This window comes from Numida meleagris, chromosome 20, assembly GCF_002078875.1.
Source record: "Numida meleagris isolate 19003 breed g44 Domestic line chromosome 20, NumMel1.0, whole genome shotgun sequence".
In the NCBI taxonomy this organism is placed as follows: domain Eukaryota; kingdom Metazoa; phylum Chordata; class Aves; order Galliformes; family Numididae; genus Numida; species Numida meleagris.
In genome coordinates this window covers 2,347,133-2,372,500 of record NC_034428.1, presented here as the reverse complement: position 1 = coordinate 2,372,500, position 25,368 = coordinate 2,347,133, and the positions used below count along the sequence as shown (strand labels likewise).

Genomic DNA, 25,368 nt, shown 5'->3' with positions numbered 1-25,368 from the left:
GCTGTGCCCCTCCTGCCATGGGGAAGGCCCAGCTCTGTCAGCACTGCCTGGTTTTGGTAGCACAAACTGCAGTCAGCCTGGCACTAAAAATGCAAAGCTGCCCTGCAGCAAAGGATAATTCACAGCAGCATTATCTTCAACTCACTGGCTTACTGCTAATTTGGACTGAGCGGGAGGGTGTGTGTGGGGGGGGGAGAGCGTGTTAGCAAAGACAAAAATAAGCAGATGACAAATTTGCTTATTAACCACATTGAATAAGAGATGTATCTTAAAAAAAAAAAAAAAAACGTAAGGAGGGAGGGGGGATGAAAAGTGGGATGTGAAAGAAGCAGGAGCTGGAACAGCATGGCAAATGTCAACCATGAAACGCAACCCCTGCTGGGACAATTTGAAAGACAGACGAGGCAGGCTTTTCAGCATTAACTATTTGATTGCTCTGCTTCAGATGCATCTATCTACTATCACATGGGGAACAGGACTCCCAGCTACCCTAGAGATTGTTCTTCCAAGCTCAAGATCTGAAATAACACTGAGGACAACCAATAAATTCACTCTGCTTTGGAAACCATCGATTCAAAGCTGATGAGGACATGCTGCAGGAGACACTGCAAAACAAATAGTACAGCCATTGTTAGGAAGTCCAACACAAGCTATAGGGCCATTATTTAGTCTGCCTTTATCCCAAACACCCAAAGCTCTTTGGAAGGCACGCTCTGTACCGTTTCAGGTTTAGTTTCTAGTCCCACTGAAGCCAGTGAGGGTTTTTGCATTGGCTTTACGAAGGAAGTTGTCAAGCATGCCTACAAGCATCGCACTCGCTTGGCAATCTATAATGACCACATACTCCCTCCTTTCCCTGTGACATCAGGAATTCAGCCTCTCCCTTGGATGAGCAGCTTTGCATCCCCAGTTAAAGCAACACGGCTGGCCCACAGCCTCCTCCATATTCATGTTTTCCCTGCTTTCTGCAGCACCTGCATCCTGCCATCACCTGCTGCCGCCGTGCAGCTCCCTCTCCTGCTAAGAGCAAGATGTAATTAGTGTCAGACGCTTCTTTGCATCTCCCTTTCCTAATAAGGACAAATGTTGTCATACATCCTCACTGCCTCCCCAGCCCTGTACTCAGCAGTCTCCGGGCTCATTTAGTTTTGTTCCATTTACTGTATCTTTTTTTTCAGTTTTTGTCAGTTTGGGTCTATAACCGAAATAGGTCACACACAACAACGAGAAACAAACACATTTACAGCAGCCCCAAAAGTCTTTGTGTTGGCAAATTATTATTTTTTTTTCCTATAATTTTAAGAATTCCACCACAACAGTAAATTCATTGGAAGGTACTACCCAGATAGAGGTGGAAGGATCACGGAGCTGGTCACTGCAAAGAGCTTCTGTTACAATGACTGCAGCAATGGGTGGGGATGGGAGAGAGAGCCTCTGCCATCCAGCAAAACAAAAGAAATCTGATAAGATACCATGAGTTGTACTGGTATGCTTCTGTGCACGCAAACTCTCAGTGCCTGCGTCAATTTGCAGCAAGACTCAGCTTATTTAGAAGATCTTACAAATGGGAACTGAAAGCCAAAAGATAAAACCTCGTATTTACAAGATTCCTGGGCACGTAATCGTGATGTGCTTACAGTCTCCTCCAGAGGTACAACTCGTGCAGGAATTAAATGAGGCACAAGTTGAACTGGTTGCAATATCAGGGCTGGATCATTTACTCAAGGTCAAATTCAGAGGAGTTGGAAAAGAGAAAACTGGAAGTCAGACCTCAAATCCCAAACCAGTGCCTTAGCCCATGCAGTCATTCTTCTCTTCACATTGCAAAGGGAAGGAGAAAGGAAGGAGACGAGGCGGCTTGTCCATAGGAAGTCTGGAAGAAAGTGCACTCTACAAACAGGAGCTTGTGAGAGCTTCAGCTGCAGCCACCAGGCTGGTGAGAGACCCTACAGAAATGATGGGTTCTTAACCTGACAGCTTAGGGTGCAGGCAGAGCACGGAGGAAGGAACTCAAGAATTAAGGTCAGCTTGGTGTTTCCAAAGGAGCTATCTTGAGTCATGGAAACAGCTGCATAGGAACAGGTTGGTAAATTACTGTCCTGGAAAAACTCCACAGCTCCACTGCAAAAACTCAAAGCAGTTTTTGAAGGGAGATTCCCAACTGTCCAAACAGGTTGACCACTGCTTAATGGTGCTAAACAGGAAAAAAAAACAAAAACGTGTGACCTGTTTCCCAGTATGCACACAGCTTAGCCAAAGATGAATTCCTTCCTAGACTAGGATACCTGCAGCATATCAATTCTGATACAAGAGTCCTCCAAGTTTTCCTTCTTCTCTTTAATCCTGTAGAGAGTATGAAGAAAGGGAATCAACTTCCCCAGTTAGAAATGCTTATGGTAGCAAGCACTGCAAGATGCCCTGGGCTCAATGAATGGGGGTCCTGCAGCTCCAGGCTGGCACACCCAGAGATTTCCTGCTCCACTGCCCACCCAGAAATGCTGCCGGTGCTGACAGCACGCATTGCACTGTGGTCTGCAGCGATGCTCATCACATGCCATCTGCACTTGTAGGAACATTCGTGGAAACCCACTGAAGCAGCACATGGTACTCACCACCGAGACGTTTCCCACTGCACCACCAACCGCAAAGGGGAACGTGATGAATATCTGCATTCTGCTGCTGGATGAGGGCTTTCGGAACATGAATTTCCATATGCTGCGATGCAGTTGGCTTGCTCTGCTCACAGAGCAGATGGCAGCTCCCTGACACGCAACCCTGGCATCTGCGCCCGAGTGCAAGGCCAAAGACACCAGCATCCATGGGTCACACAGCCCACACCGAGAGGGCTGGGACACTCATTTAGAACAGCAGAAGAGCAGAGACCTGTCTGCTTTGTCTCCTTTTCTAATCAGCTGTATCACTGCTACTGAAATTAACAGGTAATAATCAGTTGACACGCAGAATCGAAAGATTTTTCCCACGGTTTTAAACTTTTAACTACAGCTTCAAGGTTTCGCTGGAAGAAAGAAAGAACAGCTCCATCTCTTTATGACCCCCTCCTGCCAGCTGCAGGAGGGGAACCAGCAGTGAGAGGGCCTTTTGTGCTTTAAAAGCAAACCAAAGCCATCACTTCTGTTTTGCAGCAAGCCACAAGGCAACCCATCAGCGATGATCAGTGCCCCTCTGCAGACATTCTGGTAATTAATGGAGTATTTCAAGCATCCAGTTACGATCACGCGGTAATACTTCATTGTTTTGTGGGCAAGGACTGCCACAGGACGCTTGTTAGGATGGAAGATGATTGTCTACTTTGCTATCATGGGGGAATGCTATAATCTCAGTAAGGTATCTAACAGCAACCTGTGCTTTTGTTATGAGTAACGTTCCCTCGGGTTCAAACAATACACCATCAGCAACAAAGCACACGCAGCCGGGACCACAGAACCAGCAGCTATGAAGAGAAAAGGCAAAGTGGGAGAGGAAAGAGAAAGAAACGTCACTTCTCCCCCCACCCCACCCATGAAAGAGGCTGGATTAGACCCGCTACGCTGTGCACTTGCTAACTGCCCTTCGGTGTAAAATGAGCTGCAGCCACATGCTGTTTTTCCTGGCTGATCATGAGGCACACTGCAATGAATTACCCAGGCAGCCACACTCTCTCCAGGCAGCTCACAGCAGCCAGCAGCCTAGGTGCAGCATCCAGCATCCTCAGAAACCCGAGGTGGGAGCCCCTACAAGTGACTCAGCACGGTCTGCAAACGCACCGCAAATTCTGATCTTACGGATCGATGGATTTTCATCCCTGGCACATGTCTGGAATGGATCAATCTCTGCCTCCCACGAAACCCATCCATGTGCACAGACACTCCCAGCCGAGCAGCTGCTGGGGCTCATGCCCACCAGTACTGAAATGGCAGTCATTGCAAATGGAATGCTCTTGAGACAGGGAGAAAAGCGAAGATATTTCAGTGTGAGGGAAACAGAAATACAGCCAAAACCACCCATGGCAAACGCTTCTTATCGCTTCCTTTGCAATATTCTAGATATCCACATGCCAGAATATCTTTGCAAAAGATTTCCATAACATATCATCTAACCAAGGCCAGAGAAATAACCAAAACCCATCATTATTTCCTAAAGTAACCCTCATTTCAGTGGCTTCCACTCAACATGGAGATAACCCACAAGAGAACCATGGGGCAAATATTTAGGTCATTCCTTCCTCTAGCACTGTAAATTCCTCTGTGTTTGCTCAGCAGCTTGTCTCAGTCGATTAAACTCCACAGCAGAAATGGGAGGACCAAGTTCCAGCAGCCTGCACTGAGAGCTGGGACCCCAAAGCAGCATCAGCAAAATCACCAGCCACGTCCTTCCCCAGCATACTCATTAAACCATCAGTTGGTGCTTAATTAATTTAGAAAACGCCATTCTAGTGGCAGCCCAATCCAAATGCCCTTTGCTAAAAGGCAAGCAGTAACTAGGTGGAGAAAGCACAGCTACACATCAAAGGTTTCCTACATGACGTACACTGAAAATCTTCTCTCAGCTCTGACACTGAAGGGAGCTGAAGGCCACAGGAAAATCCAGAGCTGTGTGCCCATACCATCTCCTCCCTGCTCTCTGCCTCAACAGTGATATTCCTGATACCAATTCAGCATTTTGCCATCCAGAAAGGAGTATATTTTCACCACATGACGTCCCCAGGCACGCACGTAAAGGGCAAAGCAACTGGAACAAAATATCCTGCAAAATAAAATAAAAAATTAAGACCTAAAAGGGTCTCCTCAGGAGATAGCTGGATGCAGCTCTCACACTCACAAGTTATCTGGACAGCAGACCTGACCTCTTCATATTTTGCTCCGGGAGAGGTTCGCCCATCTGCCAATTTTTGGAGGGTGTGTAAGGAGAGGAATGTTTGTTCTTGTACGATCTGCAAGTAGAAGGGGGTCAAGAAGCAGCTGGAGCTGCCACAAGCTCAGAGAAATCACGTTACTACCAACAGATGCTCCCTCCTTCAGATGCTCCCTTCCTTTTTCAGGTCTGCTTTCTCACCAGGTCCACCATGCCCAGGAAATCCCATCCCACAGCTGCATGGGGCTGCTGACTGCTTCCCACTTGGAGAAGCAAAGACGGACGCTGAGCGTCGTTCTGTTGGGAAAGGACACTCTTACAACGTCCAAATATTTTATTATCAACAACATGCTCTTCGATGGATATTTGATTCAATTACCGTTCAGCTTCCAATTGTCACACCGGCTTTGTGAGCTCAGCTAACAATGCAGGCCAATTTAAAAGCAGCCCTGGCAGCATTCAGTGCTCAATCTTTGAACAAAAGAAAACGAGGCAAAAAAATAAAAAAAAAACCTGTCTTGGAACTCTCAAGTAAGCAAACAAGAATGCATTTCTGAACATTAATGGTGAGATGTTTGGGAACGGTTCTCCTCTCACTTCACTGAAAGGAGAATTAGACCTACCCTGAATGATTATGAAAAAACAACACGTTTTGCTGGGACAGGAAAAACAGACAAGTTGAATCATCTGCCCAGAGCCAGTACCCCAGCCAAGTGAATGAAAGCAAACACAGATTAAACAAACACCAAAAGTGATATTAGAGATTCTCGAGAATGCTTCGCTCCCCCTTTTCGTTTTCCCCACCCATCTACCCAGTTTATCCTGTCTGAAAACATTTGGTTCTTTGGATCTGGGGTTGCATCCATGTGCTGCGAGCCTGTAAAATTCTAACCAAACAGCTGTGCCTACACTAGATCTAAGTGTGTTTTTCTCATTAGCTACATGTAGAGATTTCAAAATGCTGGCGACGGAAGGCTGCAAGACTCTGACATTTACTCCAGCCTGCCAGAGCAGAGGATTCATTTACAGATCAGCACCAGCTTAATTACTCACCCCCATGGTATTCCGTAATATCACAATCAAAGCACAGAAAGCGGGCATTTAGCAAAAGACGAGCCTGCTTCCTTTACCTATAACATAAGCAAAGAAAAGATACAGTCCTCGATGTGGCAAGTAATTACCTGATAAACTGTACCAGAAAAGATTGCTGCTCGGCACAGTGCAGCAGTTTACCAACATCAGCTTTACTAAATAACAGGGGAGTCCCTATGAGAAAAGAATGCAAACAAAGGAGTAAATTGAGACTGCAAGGCACAAGCAAGCTTTTAAAAAGGCAACAACACAATGACAGGACCAAGCAGTATCAGTCTGTTTCAACTCAGTGCCACGTCCTCTATCACCAGCGGGCATCCGCCTCTTCTCCGTTACTCAGTACAGTCAAACTACCCCCAAACCCTCCAACAAAGCACTGGCAACAGCCCCACGCACTTTGTGTATAGCAAGCTGAGTGCTGCTGGGGAAGGGCCCTGCTGGGCATCCCGGAACAAAGCACAGATTGCACCTATCTGCAGCCATCGGTCACCGAAAGGACACGGCTGCCTTGTTGTGCCTTCTCAAGTTCACTTTGGGTCCTTGCAGCTCCGCGCTGCTCCCGCTCGCACAGGTGGTGATGCTGGAGGAACACTGACCTCGGGATCCCCAGGGCAGGGCTGAGCTCACCAGGTGCTCGCCAAACAGGTGCACTCGGGAACACTGAGCTCCTCCTCCCACAAAGACAGAAAATAGAAACAAAAGTCTTGGCTTTAGTCAAGAAGTTTGACGCTTGCCCCTTTGCTTCCTCGCTCTACCTTTCTTCCCAAAGGAAACCCTGAAATCTCAGCATTTTAAGCAACCAAAAGCTAGAGGATAAGCTGCAGCCATACATGTGTAAGGCTAAAGAAACACCTGCTAAGAAAGGGGATGGGGGTTTCATGGCTTTAAGATACTTGGCCTGAACTGGCTCCTTGCAGGACTGGATGTCAGCACCTCTTACACCGCTCCAAATTTCAAGGGTAACGCTGCTCCTTTCCAGCTTCCCATAAACACAGAGGGAAAAGACCTCTGTGCTGCTCAAGTTCAGAGCACGTTCAAACCAAAACAAGCTTGCCCTTTTGCAAACACAAAAGGAGGTGCTTCCTTCTCAATGTAAGCAGCAGTTTCCCCGCTCACAAAGCAGGCGACCGGGCTGTAAACACAACTCCCTGCTGTAATTGCAAGCACTCATCCCACACGTTTCCCCCAGAGATGCTCAAATTGGACCAAGCAGCTACAAAGACTGCAACGTATGGTGAGCTACCCGAGCTCTGCTCCACCTCATCTACCACGGAAATCTTTGCAGGCTGAAATACTGCATGTAAATGAACCCCTTAATTCTAAATGTGAATCTATGCCCTTGCTCTTTATGGTTGATTCCTCTGTGCTGATCTTGGGTCACCTCCTGGTGCTGGCTGCCCGCTCACACAGCAATGACAGCGGTGATAACCATTAAAAAAATACGATTTCATACATCCCATTTAATTCAGCCCGCTTCACAGACACATTCTCATGAGCAAGCTCATAAATAAGGTGTGAAACTTGTGTCCTATAGAGCTGGTCGATGCTTCCAGAAGCTGTACAGTCTCTGTGCACATGCTGAAGCCTGAGCTCCGGAAAAAAGACCTGTGCACTCATTTTGGGGAGGTGTTCATTAAATGAACAGTGGTAAACTTGTTTTTCTAACTTGTCCCGCTGCTGATCACCAGCCACAGGAAGGAGACCAAACCTGATGTAACCCTTTTGCATGTTTTCACAGCATTAGCTTTTAATAAATGTAACATACTCCACCCTCGGAGCAGAGCAGTCCTCAGGTTCCAGCAGAAAAAGTGGTTGCTTTAAGTATTTAGATTACATTGCAGTTGGGACTTTAAAATAAGCAATGGCTTGTGCTGTAGACAGCTATCAGCATCAGCTCGGCAAAAATAAGTGTAAGCTAACCTAGTGTGGTTAAAATCTACAGCCTTTGGGGCCTGTTAGCCTGGTGCTCTCATACATATCTTTATTATTTGTACTACAGTAGAGCTTTCTGATGCCAGCGAACAGCAAAGCAGCACAGCACCAGGTGCTGTATAAATACAAGCAGTAAGAAGCACAGGCCCTGTATAAACAAAAAGCTTTATGAATTTCAGCAGAGAAAAAGGGAAAACCCCAGGAGAAACGAGGAATATTCTCATTAGGCCAGCAGCTAACACAGGCCTCAATTCAGCGCTGCTCAGTGTGTCCGAGTACTCAGACGAATCCAAGCCTAACGCTGGGGCTGAATGCAATTACTTCGCTATTTCCCAGGTCTCAGCTCAGTGCTTTAGCTAGGCAACGACCCACTTTCTTCCCCCCAGTAACAGCACTCCAACCTCCTGCAGGTATTGATGAAACCTTCATTGACTACACATCCTTGCGCTGGTTCTCTTTGCTGCCTCAAAGAACAAATAAAATTCCCAGCATTTCCGAACTCAACCTTCTTCAACTGCTGTTGGCTGCTTGATTGGCCTTTTTTTTTTGAGGAAATCCTTGATCAAAAGGCGTGCTCCTACCACAGCAAGCTTCACATTCAAACCAGCACGGCTCATGGGACAGAACAGCCCACGTGGAAGCTGGCTACAACTCAGTGTGAAGCTGAGACTCGTGGCGAGCTCGCCAGGGTTCAGCGCCTGCTACCCCGCAGCACTGGGGGTCCCAGGGCTCAGCCAGGTGCTGCATGCTGCAGTGCATTCACCCATTGCTCAGCCCTGTCTACATCACACGGAGCAGCTGCCCCAGCGTGACCTTAAGACAACTTGCACTATTATGCAACCGCTCCCTCCTCCTGCAGAACTCCTCCTCCCTCCCTGCCTACAGATCAGCAAACGTGGCCAAAAAGGGGACGGGGACGGGGGGGGGGGGAAGAAAATCTCTCCAAGGATGCCATTTGCTGCTCCATCTGTTCAAACACACTTGCCATCCAACAGATATTCTCAGTAAATATGCCACAGGCGTGTGCAAAGTCATATATGGCAAATTATGTGAGTGCATTACCAGTGGAAGCCCCAGTCCTTCTTAACTCCGTGCCCCAGTAAACTGCTGTCTTTTTTCCAGTCTGACTGTACCTCACATGTCTCCAAGCATCTACTGACAAAGCAGTCTGAGATAAGGAATGGGGGAGAAAATGCAGAGGGTTAACCCTGAATGGACACAAACCATCACGAAACCTGGCTTTGTCAGCTCTACCTCCACAGGGCTACCTCCTTACTAAGCCCTCCTCTTCCCTTGATAACACTGAGGGTAAAAGACTCAGAAGGCAGAAGTGCACGTAGGAAATGAAGCACACAGAGGGAGATTCTACACAGCTGGGTTGTAGAGATATCCTCACTTGTATCTCAAGGCCAAATGTTCATGGCACGGCACCTCTTACCTGCTCATCCACCTGCCTATCACTCAGGTTGGTAACCCGGCTGGCCTTCAGCTCAGCAGCCATCCTTCTGTCACCGAGCTGCAAAGATCACTTTCCCAACCCGTTATTTTTAGCGCATTAGTCCACCAGCTCCGTATTTTCTAATGCAAATGCGCACCACTTGCCTTCGTTTTCTTCTGTTTCAAACAAGATAACCTCCTGCCTGCAACCAGCCAATAACACAGCCTGTCACCAGCTTGCTCGCTTTTCAGAGGCATGCACCTCGTCATGCTGCTCTTTACTCTTCAGAGGATCCCTTTGAAAACACCGGCACAAATTCCTCATTAAAACCTCCGTTGCAAGAGTGCACCTACAAGGCAAAACCCTACCTGCAAGGCACTTCTGCCCCAAACCAGCGGGGAGAACAGTTGTCCAAGCTCACAGCTCAGCCCCGAAGCCCTCAGGAGCGTGGCTCAGATATGGGGTGGCTTCCACCTTTGCCCAACGTTCCTTTGCTCGCAGGATTTTTACAGCGGCTTTCCTAGTTACATTCCGCGAGCGTAGAGCTCTGTGAATTAAACATGTAAATCAAATTTGTTTTCTAGGTGATGCATCCAGTGTATTTTTTTTCCAATATCTCGCCTCAAGAAGCTTTCTCAATGATTAAACTATTCTAGAGCTCCACAGTCAGACACTTCTCAATTGTGACTCCTGTTTCTCAGTCAGGAATCCCTTAAGGGCAAGGTAAAAACAGAGATTTTAATCCCAACCCAAGCCGGATTCCTATTGCTTTCAATCACAACTGCTTGCTACTTTTCAAGACACTGAGTACCAAGAAAAGCAATTTCTGCACAAGAAACAGCTGCACCTAAAAGTACAGTTCGAAAGGAAGTTCTTCTGCTGATGCCAAAGGAATGCCTAAAAAGCCACTCCTCAGAGTGCTCCCAAAAGAAGCACAACGAAAAGAATATTAGTTCACACAATGGAAAGAATGAGGACTTGAACCTCACCCAGAAGGATGGCAGAACAGACTTCCTCTGGAATTCGATGGACGGGAGATTGCAGAGCGCGGGAGCAGCTCGCTCTGCCCAGCAGCACCAGCAGCCCCTGCCCCAGTGACACGTTCCCCAAACAGGGAGAAGGACAGAACAACACAGCACAGAGCACGTCCAGCAGCACGAGCCGTTGTACCCAGTTGTGCAATGGAGCTGTTGTTCCTGTGCACCTCATGCCATGATTGCAGCACAGCATCCTATGCTGACTACAGATAAAACCGCAGCATGAAGCCTCCGAGCACGCAAAATTAAAACTTCTGGGAACGCCTGAATAAGATGCATTTATGATTTTGTGTTTTTGGAAGTTAATGACGGTGTATAACGGCGCTATTAAGAAAAGCTCTGAAAATACCAAATATTTACGAGCAGGCAGATCAGCATTTCTATTACGGGATCTGTCACACGGATTCATCATGAATCACTTGGATCCTACACAGTTTATGCAGCTGTCAGAGCTGCAGTCGTGACAGCCCCGGCGCCACAAACCACAGCCTTCTTTTAAGCTGCATCCATTATCTGTCATTTTTCAATCATCAAAGAATCAACAAAATTGCGTTATACATCATTACAAGGACACGCAGCTGCAACCTCAGAATCAACCATTTCAGTGGTAGGAAGTGACCTCCGATCTCCTTCCCTGGAAGAAAGAGAGCACCGAAGGCAGCTGACAGCAGCACTCCCTGCCCATAAAACACACATCACAAACAGCCCCTTCTCTACATTTCCCTCCTGGTAGATACCACCACACGAACGAGCCCAATCCTGTGATGTCCCAGCTTAGCTTCCCACTCATGAGAACAAAAATAGAAACTACAAAGCGCTTCCAAGGGTCAAGTCCAAGCGAGAACACAGCTAACCACGCCGCATCTCAAATATGACATTATGGATAGAGTTCACAGGGAAGCCTGGGCTTGCAGAACACAGGCAGGTCCATCCCCTCAAGAAGCAGCACAGGAATCAGAACAGAAAATGAAACAGCACGGGAAGATGTTTTTCTATCAAAGAAACGCTGCCAGGAAAGTCAACGCAGAAGTTACACTTCAGATCTATTTTCTACAGCTTCACCGAGAGCGTAACGTTAAGGCTGCAAGGCACAGTGTAACTCAAGTCAGGAGGAAATCTGCCACTCCTGCAGCTTTCCTCTCCACACCTTCCAAGGAGGTGCAGGTACTCACCGCTGCGTTGTGGTCACAGCACGGCCTGACATGGCTCCACGTCCACATCCAGCTCCGTCCCAATGGTAAGCAACTCTATCTTCCAGCGCTGGAAACAATTCAACACATCCACTGTTTCTGAACACAATTATTTATTGCATTATTTCGGGATCCAGGAAAGGCCGGGCCTTAATTACAACAACATGTGCAGGGCTGCTGTGTTGGTTCCCACTCACTGGCTTCTCAAGGAGGCTCCACTTCTCCAGGAAAACATTTGCTTTCCTAACACAGGAATGACTTCTTCGCTCCATACTGGGATTTACAAAGCTCCCTGCCAAGCAGTGCTCCCTGTGCCAAATCACAGATCTGTGCAGCCAACGCGCAGCGATGCGAGGGACAGGCGAGGAGAGCACTGGAAACCAAAACGTTACTGTAGCTTAAGTGCCATTCACAGAACTCACTGAACAAAAGCTTTTTTGGAGGGCATCTGCGAGCACATAAGGCAGAAATTAGATATGCAATGCTCTTATGAATAGTGGTGACTGCAGCTATAATTACCTATTCGCAACAATAAGAAGGTTGGCTTGTAGATAAGATTAAGAGAAAAGCCCAAATTTACCATTAACACTTGCTGAGACCACGGAGACTGATACTAGATTTCTCCTAATTCTCTAATTTTCACAGGTAGTTACGATTATCAGAGCAACAAGAGTTTGGCTGACAAGTGAAACAGAGACCAAAATGTGACTGGCAGCTTTCGGAGGCTTGGGTTACCTCCAGCTGTTTGAGACGATGGGTTCCTGCCTCCTGCCTCAGGAGCAGCACCTGAGAGCCTTAACCTGGTCTGCAGTGTACACTGAAGTTGGCTGGAACACTCATGAAGTCAGGATCAGCCTGGGTCATACCTTCACCCTGAGGGCAGAGCAGCCCGTTTTCATGGGAACTAGAGATGAGCCCATCATAAGATGATGCTCTGTGGTACCGAAAAGGTGACAAAGAGCAGGAAGAAGAAAAGGGGAGAAAGAAAAAGTGCTGCTCGCTCTTAGGTTATCCTAAACCCTGAATACATCCGACAGCCACGGAAGGAGAAAGAGCTGCGATGCGGTTGTGCTGTTGTCAGCGCAGTGAAATAGTGCTTCAGCTTTTTTATTACAAATCCGATTCTGTTTTGGTTCATAGCTCAGCTGTGAAAATTCTACTGGGAGCCAGAAGGCAGCTGGAGAAGTCAGTGGCTATGCAGGGGGTCAGGTTCACACACCGTCCCGATCCTACGAGCAACCCAGCCCTGGGGTGCACCTCTACCACCACAGAGCCAACGGTAACGCTCACGTACAACTTATTTCTACAGCTTAGAGAAAAATTAGGAATTAACAACATAAGGTCACACACGGGTTCTTTGGAAGCCTGTACTCCAGCACAAATCTCCCAAGTGAAGTCAGGGATGTACCCCTTGGGTACGCATTCAGCTGCCAGCATCCTGTGGGGGTCCATCAACCCCTTTTTAGCCCAGCATTTACAGACCTCTATTTGCTGCTGAACTGGTTCACGTTCAGTTTCACGCTACCTGACTGCAACACAGCACACAGCCATCCTCCTCCCCAGGGAAGGGCTGGAGTCACCATCCCTGGAGGTGTCTGTGGATGTGCTGAGGGACATAGTTCAGTGGGCACAGCAGGGGTAGGCTGGGGTTGGACTTGATGATCTTAGTGGTCATTTCCAACCCTTAATGACTGTGTGATTCCTCACAAACAAGCCCCCTTGTTGCATGGTTGGTTACATCTGAGATCACTGTTTGAATGAGAGAAGCAGAATTGACATGTCCTAAGCATAACCACCCATTCGCAGCTCTTCATCCTCCACCATCCCCATTTCTAGGGTAAGGCAAGGAGAAGAGCCCACCTCCCTTTAAGTTTTGGGACAAATGAGAACCCACTGCAGGATTTAACATTGCCCACTCTGCCCACGCGTGTCAGAGATGCCCCCAGCACACCCAGCACCACTTTCTCTCTCCCTCACACCAAACATTTGCAACAGTGGCAACGAACGCATACGCTGCCTGAACAAATCCATCATCCTTTATTGAGGCTGCACCACAAAAATGAAGAGCCAAGATTCCTCAGCCCGCTACAGAGTATGCATCCCCGTCACTTGGGGGCGAAGGAGAAAAATTTATGAATAGGCATTTTCAAAGGACCGTATTTTGAAAACAAACAGTTCCTATAGCTGCTTCCCAAAACGTGTTTTCACAATCCAGAACAACAACAAGTCAACGCACGAGCATTCCTACAGCGGCGTGCCAACGCTAACAAATTGCCACATCAAAAATACGTGTCAACAAACAATATCCACATTCCATCGTGGATACAACAGAACTGTGATATCTTCGGGTCTCAGGGATAAGAAAAAGCCCGGGTGGTACGTAACAAGATGCCCAGGGTGACGTCCTTCACCAAACAACGCACCGTCACCTCCAATCCCGCCGTTATTTGGGGTCAGGTCTGCATTAGTATTCCACAGACCTGCTCTCTTCCACTGGCGAGGCATTTAAATATGTAAAAATCGGCGTGCCAGTGACAGATGCGCGTACAAAGAGAAGTGATTTACCACAAAGGGATTAATACATTTTGAAAGTTACTGTCTGGCGAGCTGTCAAAGGGCTTTTTATTGATTCCCTTTATCGCGACCATAGATAAGGCCGGCGGCAGGCAACCCAGAGCGGGCGGGTGGCGAGGATCACCGAGCTCGGCCAGAAACACCGCCCGAGTGGCAGCGGGGGTTTGACAGCTGCCGGTGAGCTGTGAGGGCCGGGAGAGCCCACCGAAGCCCACCCGAGAAGCTGCAGCGAGCACAGCCCCAGAGGAGGACGCGGATTTCCAGCCCCCGGCCGCAGCCCGGCTCCCCTCAACCCTTCCCCGCCCCGCCTGGAGCCGCGCTCAGCCCGGAGGCCGCGGGCCCGGCCCGGCTGCTGACAGCGGGGCCTCGGAGCCCGGCATGCGGGGAGCAGCGAGCCGAGGCCTCCCCACGGCCGGGGCCGGGCGCGGAGCTGTCAGCGCTGGGCGCCCGCCGGGGCCGGAGGGCCGAGGGCCGCCATGTTAGCGGCCGCCGCTCCCCCGGTGCCGGCGGGGCCTAACGCCCAGCGGGTGCCGCAGTGCGCGGCTCGGGGCGGCGGGGCAGGGCCGCACCCGCCCGGCGGGGCCCGGACCGCGTTCCGCGGAGCCTCGAACCGCGCAGCCCCGCACCGCGGGAAGCGCCCGCCCGCCGCCATCCAGCCGAGCAGGTGCTCTCCCAGCCGGGGCCGGGGCAAGGGCTGGAGACCAACCCCCGGCTGTCAGCGGGAACGGGGAAAAGGCGGAACGGAGCGGCGGGACCAGCCGACCCCCCCCGGCACCGCCACCGCCACCGCTCCGGGCGCCCAGCTCACCCGAAATCCTGGTCCATGGATTTGAAGAAGAATTTGTAGCTGTGCACGGGCCGGTTGCTGAGGACATTTTTAAAATCAGCCAAAGTGACTTTTTCCGGAGGGACGGGCAGCTTCACCAGATAGGGGGTTTCCTCTTCGTCGATGTGGTAGATGATTTTAGTCTCCGCCATGGGAGAGGGCAGGGCGGGGGGCGAGCAGCGCGCTGCGGGGACGCGGCCCGGGGCTCCGCTCAGCGCCTCCAGCCCGCGGCCGCCCCGCACAGGAAGGCAGCTCGCAGCGCCCGGCCGCCGCCGCCGCCGCCGCGCAGGGGCTCCTCGGCCGGGATTTCGCTCCCTGCACTGCTCTCTAGCTGCCCGACCCGGGAACGGCAGCCCTTCGCCGCCGCCTCCCGCCCCGCGCACATCCTCCCGCCGCCGCTCGCCGCCCCCCGCCGCGCTGGGCAGCGGGGCCGCCGCGGCACCCAGCCCCGGGGCCGGCGGGCAGCGGGGGGGCAGCGGGCGAGCCGCCCTCCTCCTCCTCCTCTCCCCTTCTCCTCTCCTCCTCCTCCTCCTCCCGCCGCCGCCGCTCGGCCCCGCGGACAGCCCGGCTCTCGCCCGCCGCCCCCCGCCGGCACGGCGGCACTGCAGCGGGGCGGCCCGGGGAGGGGCCGGGAGCGGAGCGCTCGTTCTGAGGGGGTGGGGGGGGGGGGGAATTAAAGCGTTTTTGCGAAGGAGAACTGTTCGTGCTCTTTGGGTACTTCGCGCAGCGGCCACAGGTGTCCCTGGGAGCGCTCCCTGAGGGTTATGCAGACGCTGTCAGTCCCCACTCCGCCCTCACTTTCTGCCGCTAGGAGTTACTGAACGCTTTCTAAGTAAATCCATTGTACCATTCCATTCCAGGTAAGCCACTGTACCACGGTGGTCAGCGCCATCACACCCACGGCAGCAGGAAAAGCTGCGTATGCCACCACACATCTATTGTGCTACCAGATATATCTTCTATTTCTAAAGCTCTATCTTCTAAATCAATACTCTTCACCAGATGCAAGGGGCTTCCTTCCAACGAGAGATGCCTATGAGACATCAATGACTGACATTTCCCACTGCATTGCAGTGGCAGACCGACTCCTCTCCTTTGGGCATCTCAAGAATCTGGACTCCCCTCTGTACTTCACGAGAGCTGAGCTGGGTTCTGGTGAAGCTCGTGGGCTCTCTGCCAATCACGAGATTTTCCACAGTGCAGCTGGCTTCGCCAGAGCTTATGTTAATGAGAAAGCGTGGATGGTTGTGGCTCTGAAAAACTTGCTGTTAATAGCTGCTCTGGCAGAAGCCTGCTGGGCACAGATCCCACTGCGGTGCTTGGCACTGAGCGAGCTTCAGACCCTTCATCTCCTAAATTTCACGGCCCAGCTCCCTGCTGCCAGGTGAGACAGATGAGCAGCTGATGCATTTGGGACGAGTCCACCTTTCTTTCTGGAAATCCCCCGCGCCGACAGCCAGAAAGTGAAGATTTCAGAGCAGAACAGCAGGTTGGGTTTCAAGGAATCTGCTCATCAAAAAGTACTTTTTTTTTTTTTTCAGGAAAATCCCAAGCTAATTTCAACCTCTTTTCTTTCCCGCTCTCAAAGAAAGAGGACATTTGCTTCTCGGAATATTCACCTGCTTTCTATGAAGGAGAAATCACAGCTTAGTGGCTGAATTACCTGTGGCACAGGAATGATTCTTCTACCAGCATGAAACAGAACATGTCAATGCTCTTAAGGGTTTGGAGATCAGCAAAGACGCATCCCTATTTCCCGTGCCCCTATTTATGAAGTCACTGAAGTAGAATTACATTAGGAGAGTGAAAAATGAACGTGGTGCTTGGATACAAATAATCAGTACATCACTGCTGCTGCGTGTGCTGTCAGCTCTCTGTTACCTGGACTAATGGGGGATAGGGAAAATGAGCTGGAGAGAGCAAAACCAGCTGGCATAAAGCATTTGTAAATGAAGCTGTGAGAATACACGGTGAGGATATTAAAGGAGGGGAAAAGGAAGGAACAGGTTGGTGACACTGTTGACTGTCAACACAAAAATCCCTTAAGAAATAATGACCACAGATAGAGACTCCAGGCAAGAACGGGAAAGGCTCTCTGGCAGGACCATAGGACAGCTCTGGTACAAGCTATATGCTCTGAGATACTGAGCTTCATGGAGCTTTTTTCAGTACAAAACCCAGGCCAAGTATTACCATCCAGCCCTTTGGTCTCTTCAGTTCATACTTAATGACCTCCTGAATTCCTCAGAGGAGCAGGTGGTGTGGGCACAAAGATTAAACCTGAAAAAAAAAAAAACCTCTGCTCTTGCTCTATTGCCTTTGCTTTCACTTCTGACAACTGAAAATATAATGAGTCGTATAATTGTCAAAATACTACCTTGGAACAGACATGATGAGGCTGAATCCGTGAGTCACAAAACGCCTTCCGCGTCCCCATAAAGCACCGAAGAGATAACCCACTTTCATGTTACACTCAAACCACAAGCTAATCCAATTAAAGGCCGTACATGGGAATGCAGAATGTGCCACCTTAGCAAACCACTGGTCCATCAGGGCTAATATCTCGCTCCTTGCAGAGTTCAGTGCTCAACACTTCAGTGGAAAATAAATATAAGGCATAAAATCTCTTGCTATTAGCGCCGCGCTCTCCGTGACAGAGCAAATAGTCTCGCTGACCCCTGCAGGGAGCAGATAGCGTCCTGAGGCATGAAAGCTGCTCGCCCTTTGCTTCATTTATACAGCAGTGCACTTCATTACCGCACGGAGAAGAGCCGAGCCTTTTTCAAAGGGGTCCTTTGAATTAGAGCGATGGTGGCTGCTTGTCTCAGTGAATTCGCAAAGCTCATCACGCTCCGGGTGCTTAGCAAATAGGTATTTGTTTAAAGAGAAACGAGAAGAAGAAAAGCTCTGAGCTCCCTGACACGCGAGTTGAACCCACGCTGAGATGCGGTGAGTATTTTTTAACCGCCCGCAAGAAACTCTCTGTAAAAGAACAAAATCACCTGGAGGATTATTTCTTCTCAAGAGTCGGTCACTGGCAGCGTTGCCACCGTTCTTCTGACTTCTGTTTGTGTCTGTTTCAGCAGCACAGCACAGTCAGTGCAGTGAGCATCACTGCGTGCTCCCCATCCCCTCGTAGGGCTGGTGGTCCATGCAAGGAGGCCAGCAGGGTGGAGTGTCCAAAACTAAACTGATGACACCTATGAGCTGGGGAAGATTCCTTCCAGATTGGAATTGCAGTGACCTGCAGACACGCAGATACCTTCATCTCACTGTACCCACTCACATGGGCAAGATCAACACCGATGCAGAATGAGAACTAACCATGGAAAGGATCCTTCAAGAGAAGTGGAAAGATGTAACTTCAACCAGACAGGTTTGACGCATGTAAAATCAAGATGCTGCAGCAGGATGCAAGTCATTTTGCTCACGGATCTGATGATTCTTCCTCGTATTCTCCCTCTTGTGCAGCTGACCTGGGGCAGTGAGCTCACCGCAGAACTTGGTCCTGATGCAATTCACGAGAAAATAAAGACATGGACCGCTAGAGGGAGGCAAGAGACTTGCAGTTCAGCAAGCTCCCCAGGTATTCATCGCCGCTGGATTCAAACACAAGTAAAGCAGTAAATCTTTCCTTGACCATTTTCTGCTTCTCCTACCTCTTCTTCGCAGCTGCAGCACTTGTTTCTTTTTTTTTTGTGTTGTCTTTTTTTTTTTTTTTTCCCCTAAAGAGAAGAGCCACGCTTGGAAAATTTCCCTTCGACAATTGTCTTCAGAGCAGCTGATGCGCAGAGGGCTGCATATGTTTAGAAACTTGACCTCTATGGAACAATGGAGCTTTTTGCCTAGGAATGTCTATTCAGACCAGTATCCTGCTTCTCTCAGCTCCCGACTATTTCTTCTTCCCCTCAGAAATCTGTTCTGCTAACGACAAGCAAGTCCCTCTCCCTTGGAATGGCACTCCCCAGACTGGAAAGCAGAAAGGAAATGGGGACAGTCTGGACTTCATTTCAGACAGTTTGAAGACAATGAAAATATTTAATTTCAGTGGTCTGCAGAGCAGGCTCTGTGGTTGCTGAATTAGCTTTTGCTTGTGGCCAGCTGCTTCCCTGGAACACCAGACCCATTGCTTACAGAGAAGCAACAAGATGCCCAAGCAACAAACAACCCAGCAGACCCAGTGTGCCACCAGGCAGCATCAGTGACACCCAGGACTAGCCAAGACTACAGTAAGACCTCACTCTTCAAGTTAATGGCACGATTGTGGCAGCTTTTTTGCTGGCTCCCCAATTAATGTAGATTAAATTAAAAGAAAAAAAAAAAAAAGCCAGACTGGGTTCAGGAGGGAACCAGGCAGTTTGTGTATGCATGGTGCTAGGCAAGCACAAGAAAACAGGCCTGCAAACACTGTGCCTATATTCTTGAAGCCCTCCAAAAAACTCCACTCAGGCTCCATAATTCCCCCAGCAAAGAACGAATACAAAAATCCAACCCAATATGTGTCACCTCAGTCCAGCAGAATGCTGACATCTCTGGCTCCCAGCACCGACAGCATAATTTGAACAGTTTTTTTTTTGTGGCATGCTGTTCTACTTCGTCTGTGGTGTATAAGAAAAAAAGAAAAAAAAGTACATTTAAATCTCAGAAAAACGCTGTTGATTCAGATGTTCCCAGTGGGACTGGCAGCAGCTCCAGCATGATCTCACTCTGCCCAAAGTATCTTTTTTTTTTCTCTAGAGTTCTCATTTGTCTTCACCTACCGATGAATAATCCAACTTACAGGTTATAACCATGAGCAGTGAAGTTGCACAACAGTCCCAGGAAGGGTAATTTGGATGAGGCCTTTATTTTACATGGTCCCTGGCTTCACCTGCTCTAGAACAATTGTCATTTGCTCTCAACAGGGTGCACCTGCACCCTGCTTTACCCACCCAAGCAGCAATGCAAGCTGCCTCCATCAGTGTCCCTGAAAGAACTCTGTCACCAGCTGGGATACTACTCAGTGGGTGGCAGCACTCCAAGAACAAAATGCACAGCAGAAACTTTGCAAGGTGTTAGTTCTGCAAGGAAGGAATTTGGGCTGGGAGAGAACTATAAAACTGTGCCATTAACTATTCCAGCAGGATGTGTTATCTTCCCTTCTGGACCTGCAAAATGATGTACTACGAAGGAGCTGCCAGCCTTCATCTCTGTGATAGATGGTTCAAACTCCATGTGCAGCCACAGAAGTGTTCATCACACACTTCTGGAGAGCTAGAATTTGTCTGTGAGCCCCAGATCTGAGACAAATGATGATGTCCCACGTCGAAATCGCTCAATGTCCCATACTGAAATCACTGGAATAATAGACTGCATCAGAACTGCACTTTGTTGAGCACTTTAGGATGCTCTGAGATTAAACATGCTGTTGGGAAGAATGAGCTAATGCTGGTGATAGCTTAGGTAGGATCTCCAAAAAGCAAGAAATAAAATCAACCTTAACTTGAAACTCTATTTCGTTCTCCTTTATTTCTTAAATGCTAGGAGAGTTACACAACAAGGACAAACGGTAAAAGTTCAGTAACAATAATCATGAAAATTAATCCTGTGACAACAAAGAATGAAACAAGATGTAGGGACCAGGTCTTCCTCTCGGTCTTGAGAGGAAGCATTGCAAGCACAGAGCAGAAAAGAAAGGGCTCCATTTCCAGGCTGTTATGCCAGCGGCCTTCTGTATCTTCTGGCAAACAAATATCACATTGTGTGACTGTTTCCTCACTTCAACTCTCCCCTGCTTCTACGTCACCAAGTAGCAGAAATACAAAACTGCACTGGAACTATGATTCGTGTCAGCCAAATGAACTCAAAGGGTTCATCTGCTGCAGCTCTTCATATCAGAACCGTGTCTGAGGACAAATCTCAGTGTTCCCACATAGCCCTCTTTGGTTTGCATTATGGAACAGCCTAAAAATGCACCAGCTGCATGTATTTCAAAGATAATTAGACTGAAAAAGCATGCTCCAGCTACTGATGCTTTCAGTCCAGAGGATCAGACTGGCAGAAGTCACAATCAACCTTTCCCAGCTGAAACACGCACTGCTTGCGTATACAACTGCACAAGCTTCCATTCAAATTAAGCTCCTTTACAATTAAGACCTCATCAGCTCATGGGAAGAAAACATTTTCCCCAGACTCTCTGAAATGGGCTCCTTCACATTCTTCTCCTTTTTACAAGTCCCTGGCTCCATGCAGGTGCTTTGCTCTTTCACCTGTACTTATTTTCCTTCCTCTCAATGAGCATCCCTTCTATTTACGTCCAATTAAGATCATGACTATGTCATCTTCACTAATCTAAGCCTACAATTTGCACACATGTACTCTCTCCTGCAAATTATCATGTAATGATAAAATGAGGGAAAGCATATATTATAGGTTACAGCATTCCTACAGTGATTAACAAACATAGTTAGTTGCTTATGAATGAGTTTACAGAAGACAGACTGAGTAACAAAGCCAAGACAAGCATGAACATCAGTGGAAAAAACCCACCTGCACTGCAGTTTTCCTATCAAGATAGATAAAGCCACAAGAAAACCATAACATCTTAACTGCTCCAAATACAAAAGAACAAGGATGAAAAAAATAGCAACTCCAAAAACCGAAATGAAACCTAAAATAAAAGGATCGTTTTCTTTATGAAGAAAGCTTTTTGAAATGTCTTCCTTCCAGAGAACTGAGTCAGTCTGAGACCAGCTGACTTTTAGTACAACCCTGTCTAAGGTCACTGCTGTACACCCTTGCCTTGTTCCACAACAAGGGCTTACAGTCCATGAAATTCACATACTCTAAAAGAGACTTTCTCTGCCTTCACTGAGCCAGAGAGCTCACTGAGAAGTAAGCGGTATAAAAAATTACTGGGTGTCATTGTTAATTCAACTAACTGAACACAGAACACGTGTCTTGGGAAACTGAGGAGCTTATCAAGATGCAGCATTCCACCAGCACAGTGATAACTTGGGGTAACTCAGGCAAAATCATTTGTCATTCCTCAGAGAGAAAGGCTGAGATGAGAGATGGGAGAAAGAGAGAGAAAGCCAACCTGCCTAGAACCACATCGAGCCTCTGGCACAGTGGGAACAGAAAACAGTGCTGCCCCTCAGCTAGTGGTTAACTACAAGTCCAGACCCCTAATTTCCACGTGCAAGATCACAGAATCATTTAGGTTGGAGAAGACCTTCAGGGTCATCAAGTCCAACCATCAGCCTCACCTACCAAGTCCCACCACAAAATAAGTAAAAGATCTGAATGGCTTCTCACCAGTATTTGAGGGCACACAGCCCTTGATAATTCTCTGGATTAGGAAACAAACAAACAAAAATAAAAATTAAAACCTCTTCACCTTAGTGCTCAGTTTTCTTTCTGTTTTGGGGTTTTTTTTTCCCAATGGTTTGAAAACACACAAGTCGATAGCCAGCAATTTTGCCTGGATCTCTTTCAGCCAGAATTTTAACTTAGTAAATGACATGCTGGATGTGGCAGGCTGCTTTTAAAAACCACTGTTCTGATTCTCAGCCCAATCACACAACGCATGCCTCCCCTGATGAAAAGGGGCCACAATCTCAACCTGGTCTCCCATTTTGATCAGTCAAGGGTTATGCTGCTTTGTCTGACCACTATCCAAATTCAAACCTGTGATCAAAGCAAGGATGAGGAACTCATCGAGCTCTTCCTAGCGCTTGTTTCAGAGAACAAATTCATTTATTTCCCCTGAAGCTATTTTGCAGCCAAAAGTCAAATAAAATATTTAAATGCCTCTGGAGTTTATGAGTAACCCCACTTTGAGCCGATGTGTATATGAGCTGTGCTAAGCAATTTGAACTGGCAAGTAAAGATCTTCAGCCTTTGACTCACAGACATGAAAGGGAGGGAGAAAGAGATTAATGGCAATTATTTGAGACTGTGCCACCCTGATGGAATAACCAGAGGAGCCTTACACACCTGCAGGAATGCAGCCTGGATTCCAATCAGATCCAGCCAAAGGCAACCTAGGACTGGCTGAATACTCTGGGAGAAGGGAAAGCAAATCAGGACCCGGGCCCAACCCCACATCCTCCTTACCACCAGTTTTCAGTCTGCCTACTCTGAACTCCTTTGTATAAGTGTATCTTAAGTGAAGAGAATGGCAGAAATCACAGAAATTGGCTGGAGAACAGTGGGAGAGCTAAGCAAATTGTACGATCAGGATTTGCTCAGCTGTAGCATATGCATTAGCAAATAAGACATCCAGGTTGGTAGCAGTGGAAAGAAAGGGTCTGTACGAGACTTGATTCCTACACTTGGGAGGCCCATAGTATTGAATAGCTCTCAAATCCATGCTGAGACAGCAGCTGCAAGCAGAGCACTGCTTCAAGCCTGAAACCACTCCTGATGCTCACAGTAGTTCCACACAAGCTCCTCTTCACACTTCCACCACTCACAACATCCTGGAGACCTTACTCCAGCTCCACTCAGTCACCTAGCCCACGCGCAATCCCTTCCTCTGCCCTTCTCTTCAGACATCCCAAGAGTAAGTTGGCAATCCCTGGCCAGCTACACGCTTCCATGAGAACACAAGCTGTTGCCATCACGTTCCCAATGGCAGGAAACCTTATTTTCATCCATGCACAAAGTATGCCCTGGTTTGGGAATGGTGCCACAGCATATCCCAAGCAGTCAGAGAGACTGTATAGAGCTGTTAATATTTTCTGGCTTTCCTGACACTTTACCTTGCTTGAATCATTGACTTCCCTCCAGCCCACTGCCCTGCTATCTCAGGCAAATGCTCTCCAGAACAATGCCAAAACCTACAAGAGTAAACTCATATCCCTCCCTGCCTCCCTTTGGGGACCACGATCCATGGAAGTGCCTGACAGGCTATTTGGTGGAATGTGTTGTTAGCCTTGTTCCTCATGGTTGGCTCAGGGTAGTTATCCCTCTTAACAGTCAGTCTAACTGTGCTGTAATCATACCTTTTTTTTGTGACGAGCTCACAAGAACTGTGTGGGGAGGATCCACTCAAGGACTGCAGGAAAATCATACTCCAGATTCCACACAGGAGCTTAGCTCTCTCCGTAATATTTCTGGATCTGATCTAACTGACACTGCTATTACAGCACTGTACCTCCAAGTGCAGCTGAAAGTGTCTGCTCCTGACAAATTTGATTTGGTTTGCACTGAAACAAAAACAAACCAACAAAGAAGCTTAGAGTGAGAAACGCAAAGTTAAGACTCCCAGAGCTCTTTGGAGCTGATCCCAACGCTACTTTGGTGGCATCTAGATCCGTGTGCCTCCCTTTCCCCCGTAAAATGAGGATGTTGACATTTCCCCTTTTGTAAGATGAGGTATTTATATTGTTATTTGTGAAGGGCTGAATATGCAGTTCTTTGTACCTGGAATACATAAAGTGCTAAGTGACAGTACTGTTCCTCTCAATGTACACCAGCATATGAGAGATCACAATCAGGCTTTGCTATCGCTTTTCTAATGAATACATTGCATGAAAAAAAAAATGCCTGATATAATGATGGCTAAGATTAGTGTTGCAGGTTGGTTTATTTAAAGCAGTAACATCAAAGCAAAAGGTCTGCTGATTCAGCTCATAAAAACCATTGATGCATTAAAAACAACAATAATATCAAAAAGAAAAGGGGGGGGGGGAGGACTGGGAGAACAAAAGAAGAAAAGTAAACCCAAACCCATCATAAATGCACGCAAGACAGATGGCCTAACTCTTTCAGAAAGCATTTGCAAATACCCTCATGCTTACTGGGGAGAAACTCTACACGAAAAATGTATGGTAACTGGAGGGACATGATATTATGAAAGGCATCTCTTTTCCATCTATCTTTGATTGAAGCTTCTGGTCCAGCCAGCAGCTTGGGGGTGTCTTCATTTACAATATTCCTTCCTGAAATCTGAAAGCAAATTGAAATGGAGGTCAGCACCTGGACTGCAATTTCAAACCATCCAAAGAAACACACGGTGATATGGAATTAGCTGTACAGTTACAAGTGACCATTTGCAGTCAGCCACGTTCCCAGTATCTTCTTCATAAACCTCACAGTGAGATTTATGGTACATAAATTATTACAGGGACCGTCTCTGCAGAAGGTATGTCAAGTATCATGAGAACTGCATCAAGAACTGCAGATCTAAGGCAACTCATGGACTCTCTGGATCATTCCTTTCTTGATACCATTTCAGACACATTTAATATGTTCTAAATTCATATTAAAGGAGTCACAGAACCTAACTTTCTTACAAGCATAGCTTGTCATAAGCACAATTCTGCAAACTGACAGACAGTACCCAGAATAAAGACAGGGTAATCAAGAGGAGATTCAGCCCCTAGAGGGAGGGAGCTGCTTTGTTGGATAAAGTCAGTGACTGCCTATTGCCCATGAACTACT

At 48.0% G+C, this 25,368-nt stretch overlaps 2 protein-coding genes across 5 annotated transcripts in view; both read right to left on the bottom strand.

The window, feature by feature from the left end:
- Positions 1-15,336, bottom strand: part of DVL1 (dishevelled segment polarity protein 1) — a 57,839-nt gene extending 42,503 nt beyond the window's left edge. For both annotated transcript variants that reach the window (XM_021417443.1, XM_021417444.1), the window contains exon 1: positions 14,923-15,336. In XM_021417443.1, coding sequence (XP_021273118.1) covers positions 14,923-15,092 — 170 coding nt within the window. In that variant the 5' untranslated portion in view covers positions 15,093-15,336. The remainder of the gene's footprint in view (positions 1-14,922) is intronic.
- MXRA8 (matrix remodeling associated 8) overlaps positions 20,418-25,368 on the bottom strand; it is a 28,919-nt gene continuing 23,968 nt past the window's right edge. For all 3 annotated transcript variants that reach the window (XM_021417495.1, XM_021417496.1, XM_021417493.1), the window contains one exon: positions 20,418-24,873. In XM_021417495.1, coding sequence (XP_021273170.1) covers positions 24,848-24,873 — 26 coding nt within the window. In that variant the 3' untranslated portion in view covers positions 20,418-24,847. The remainder of the gene's footprint in view (positions 24,874-25,368) is intronic.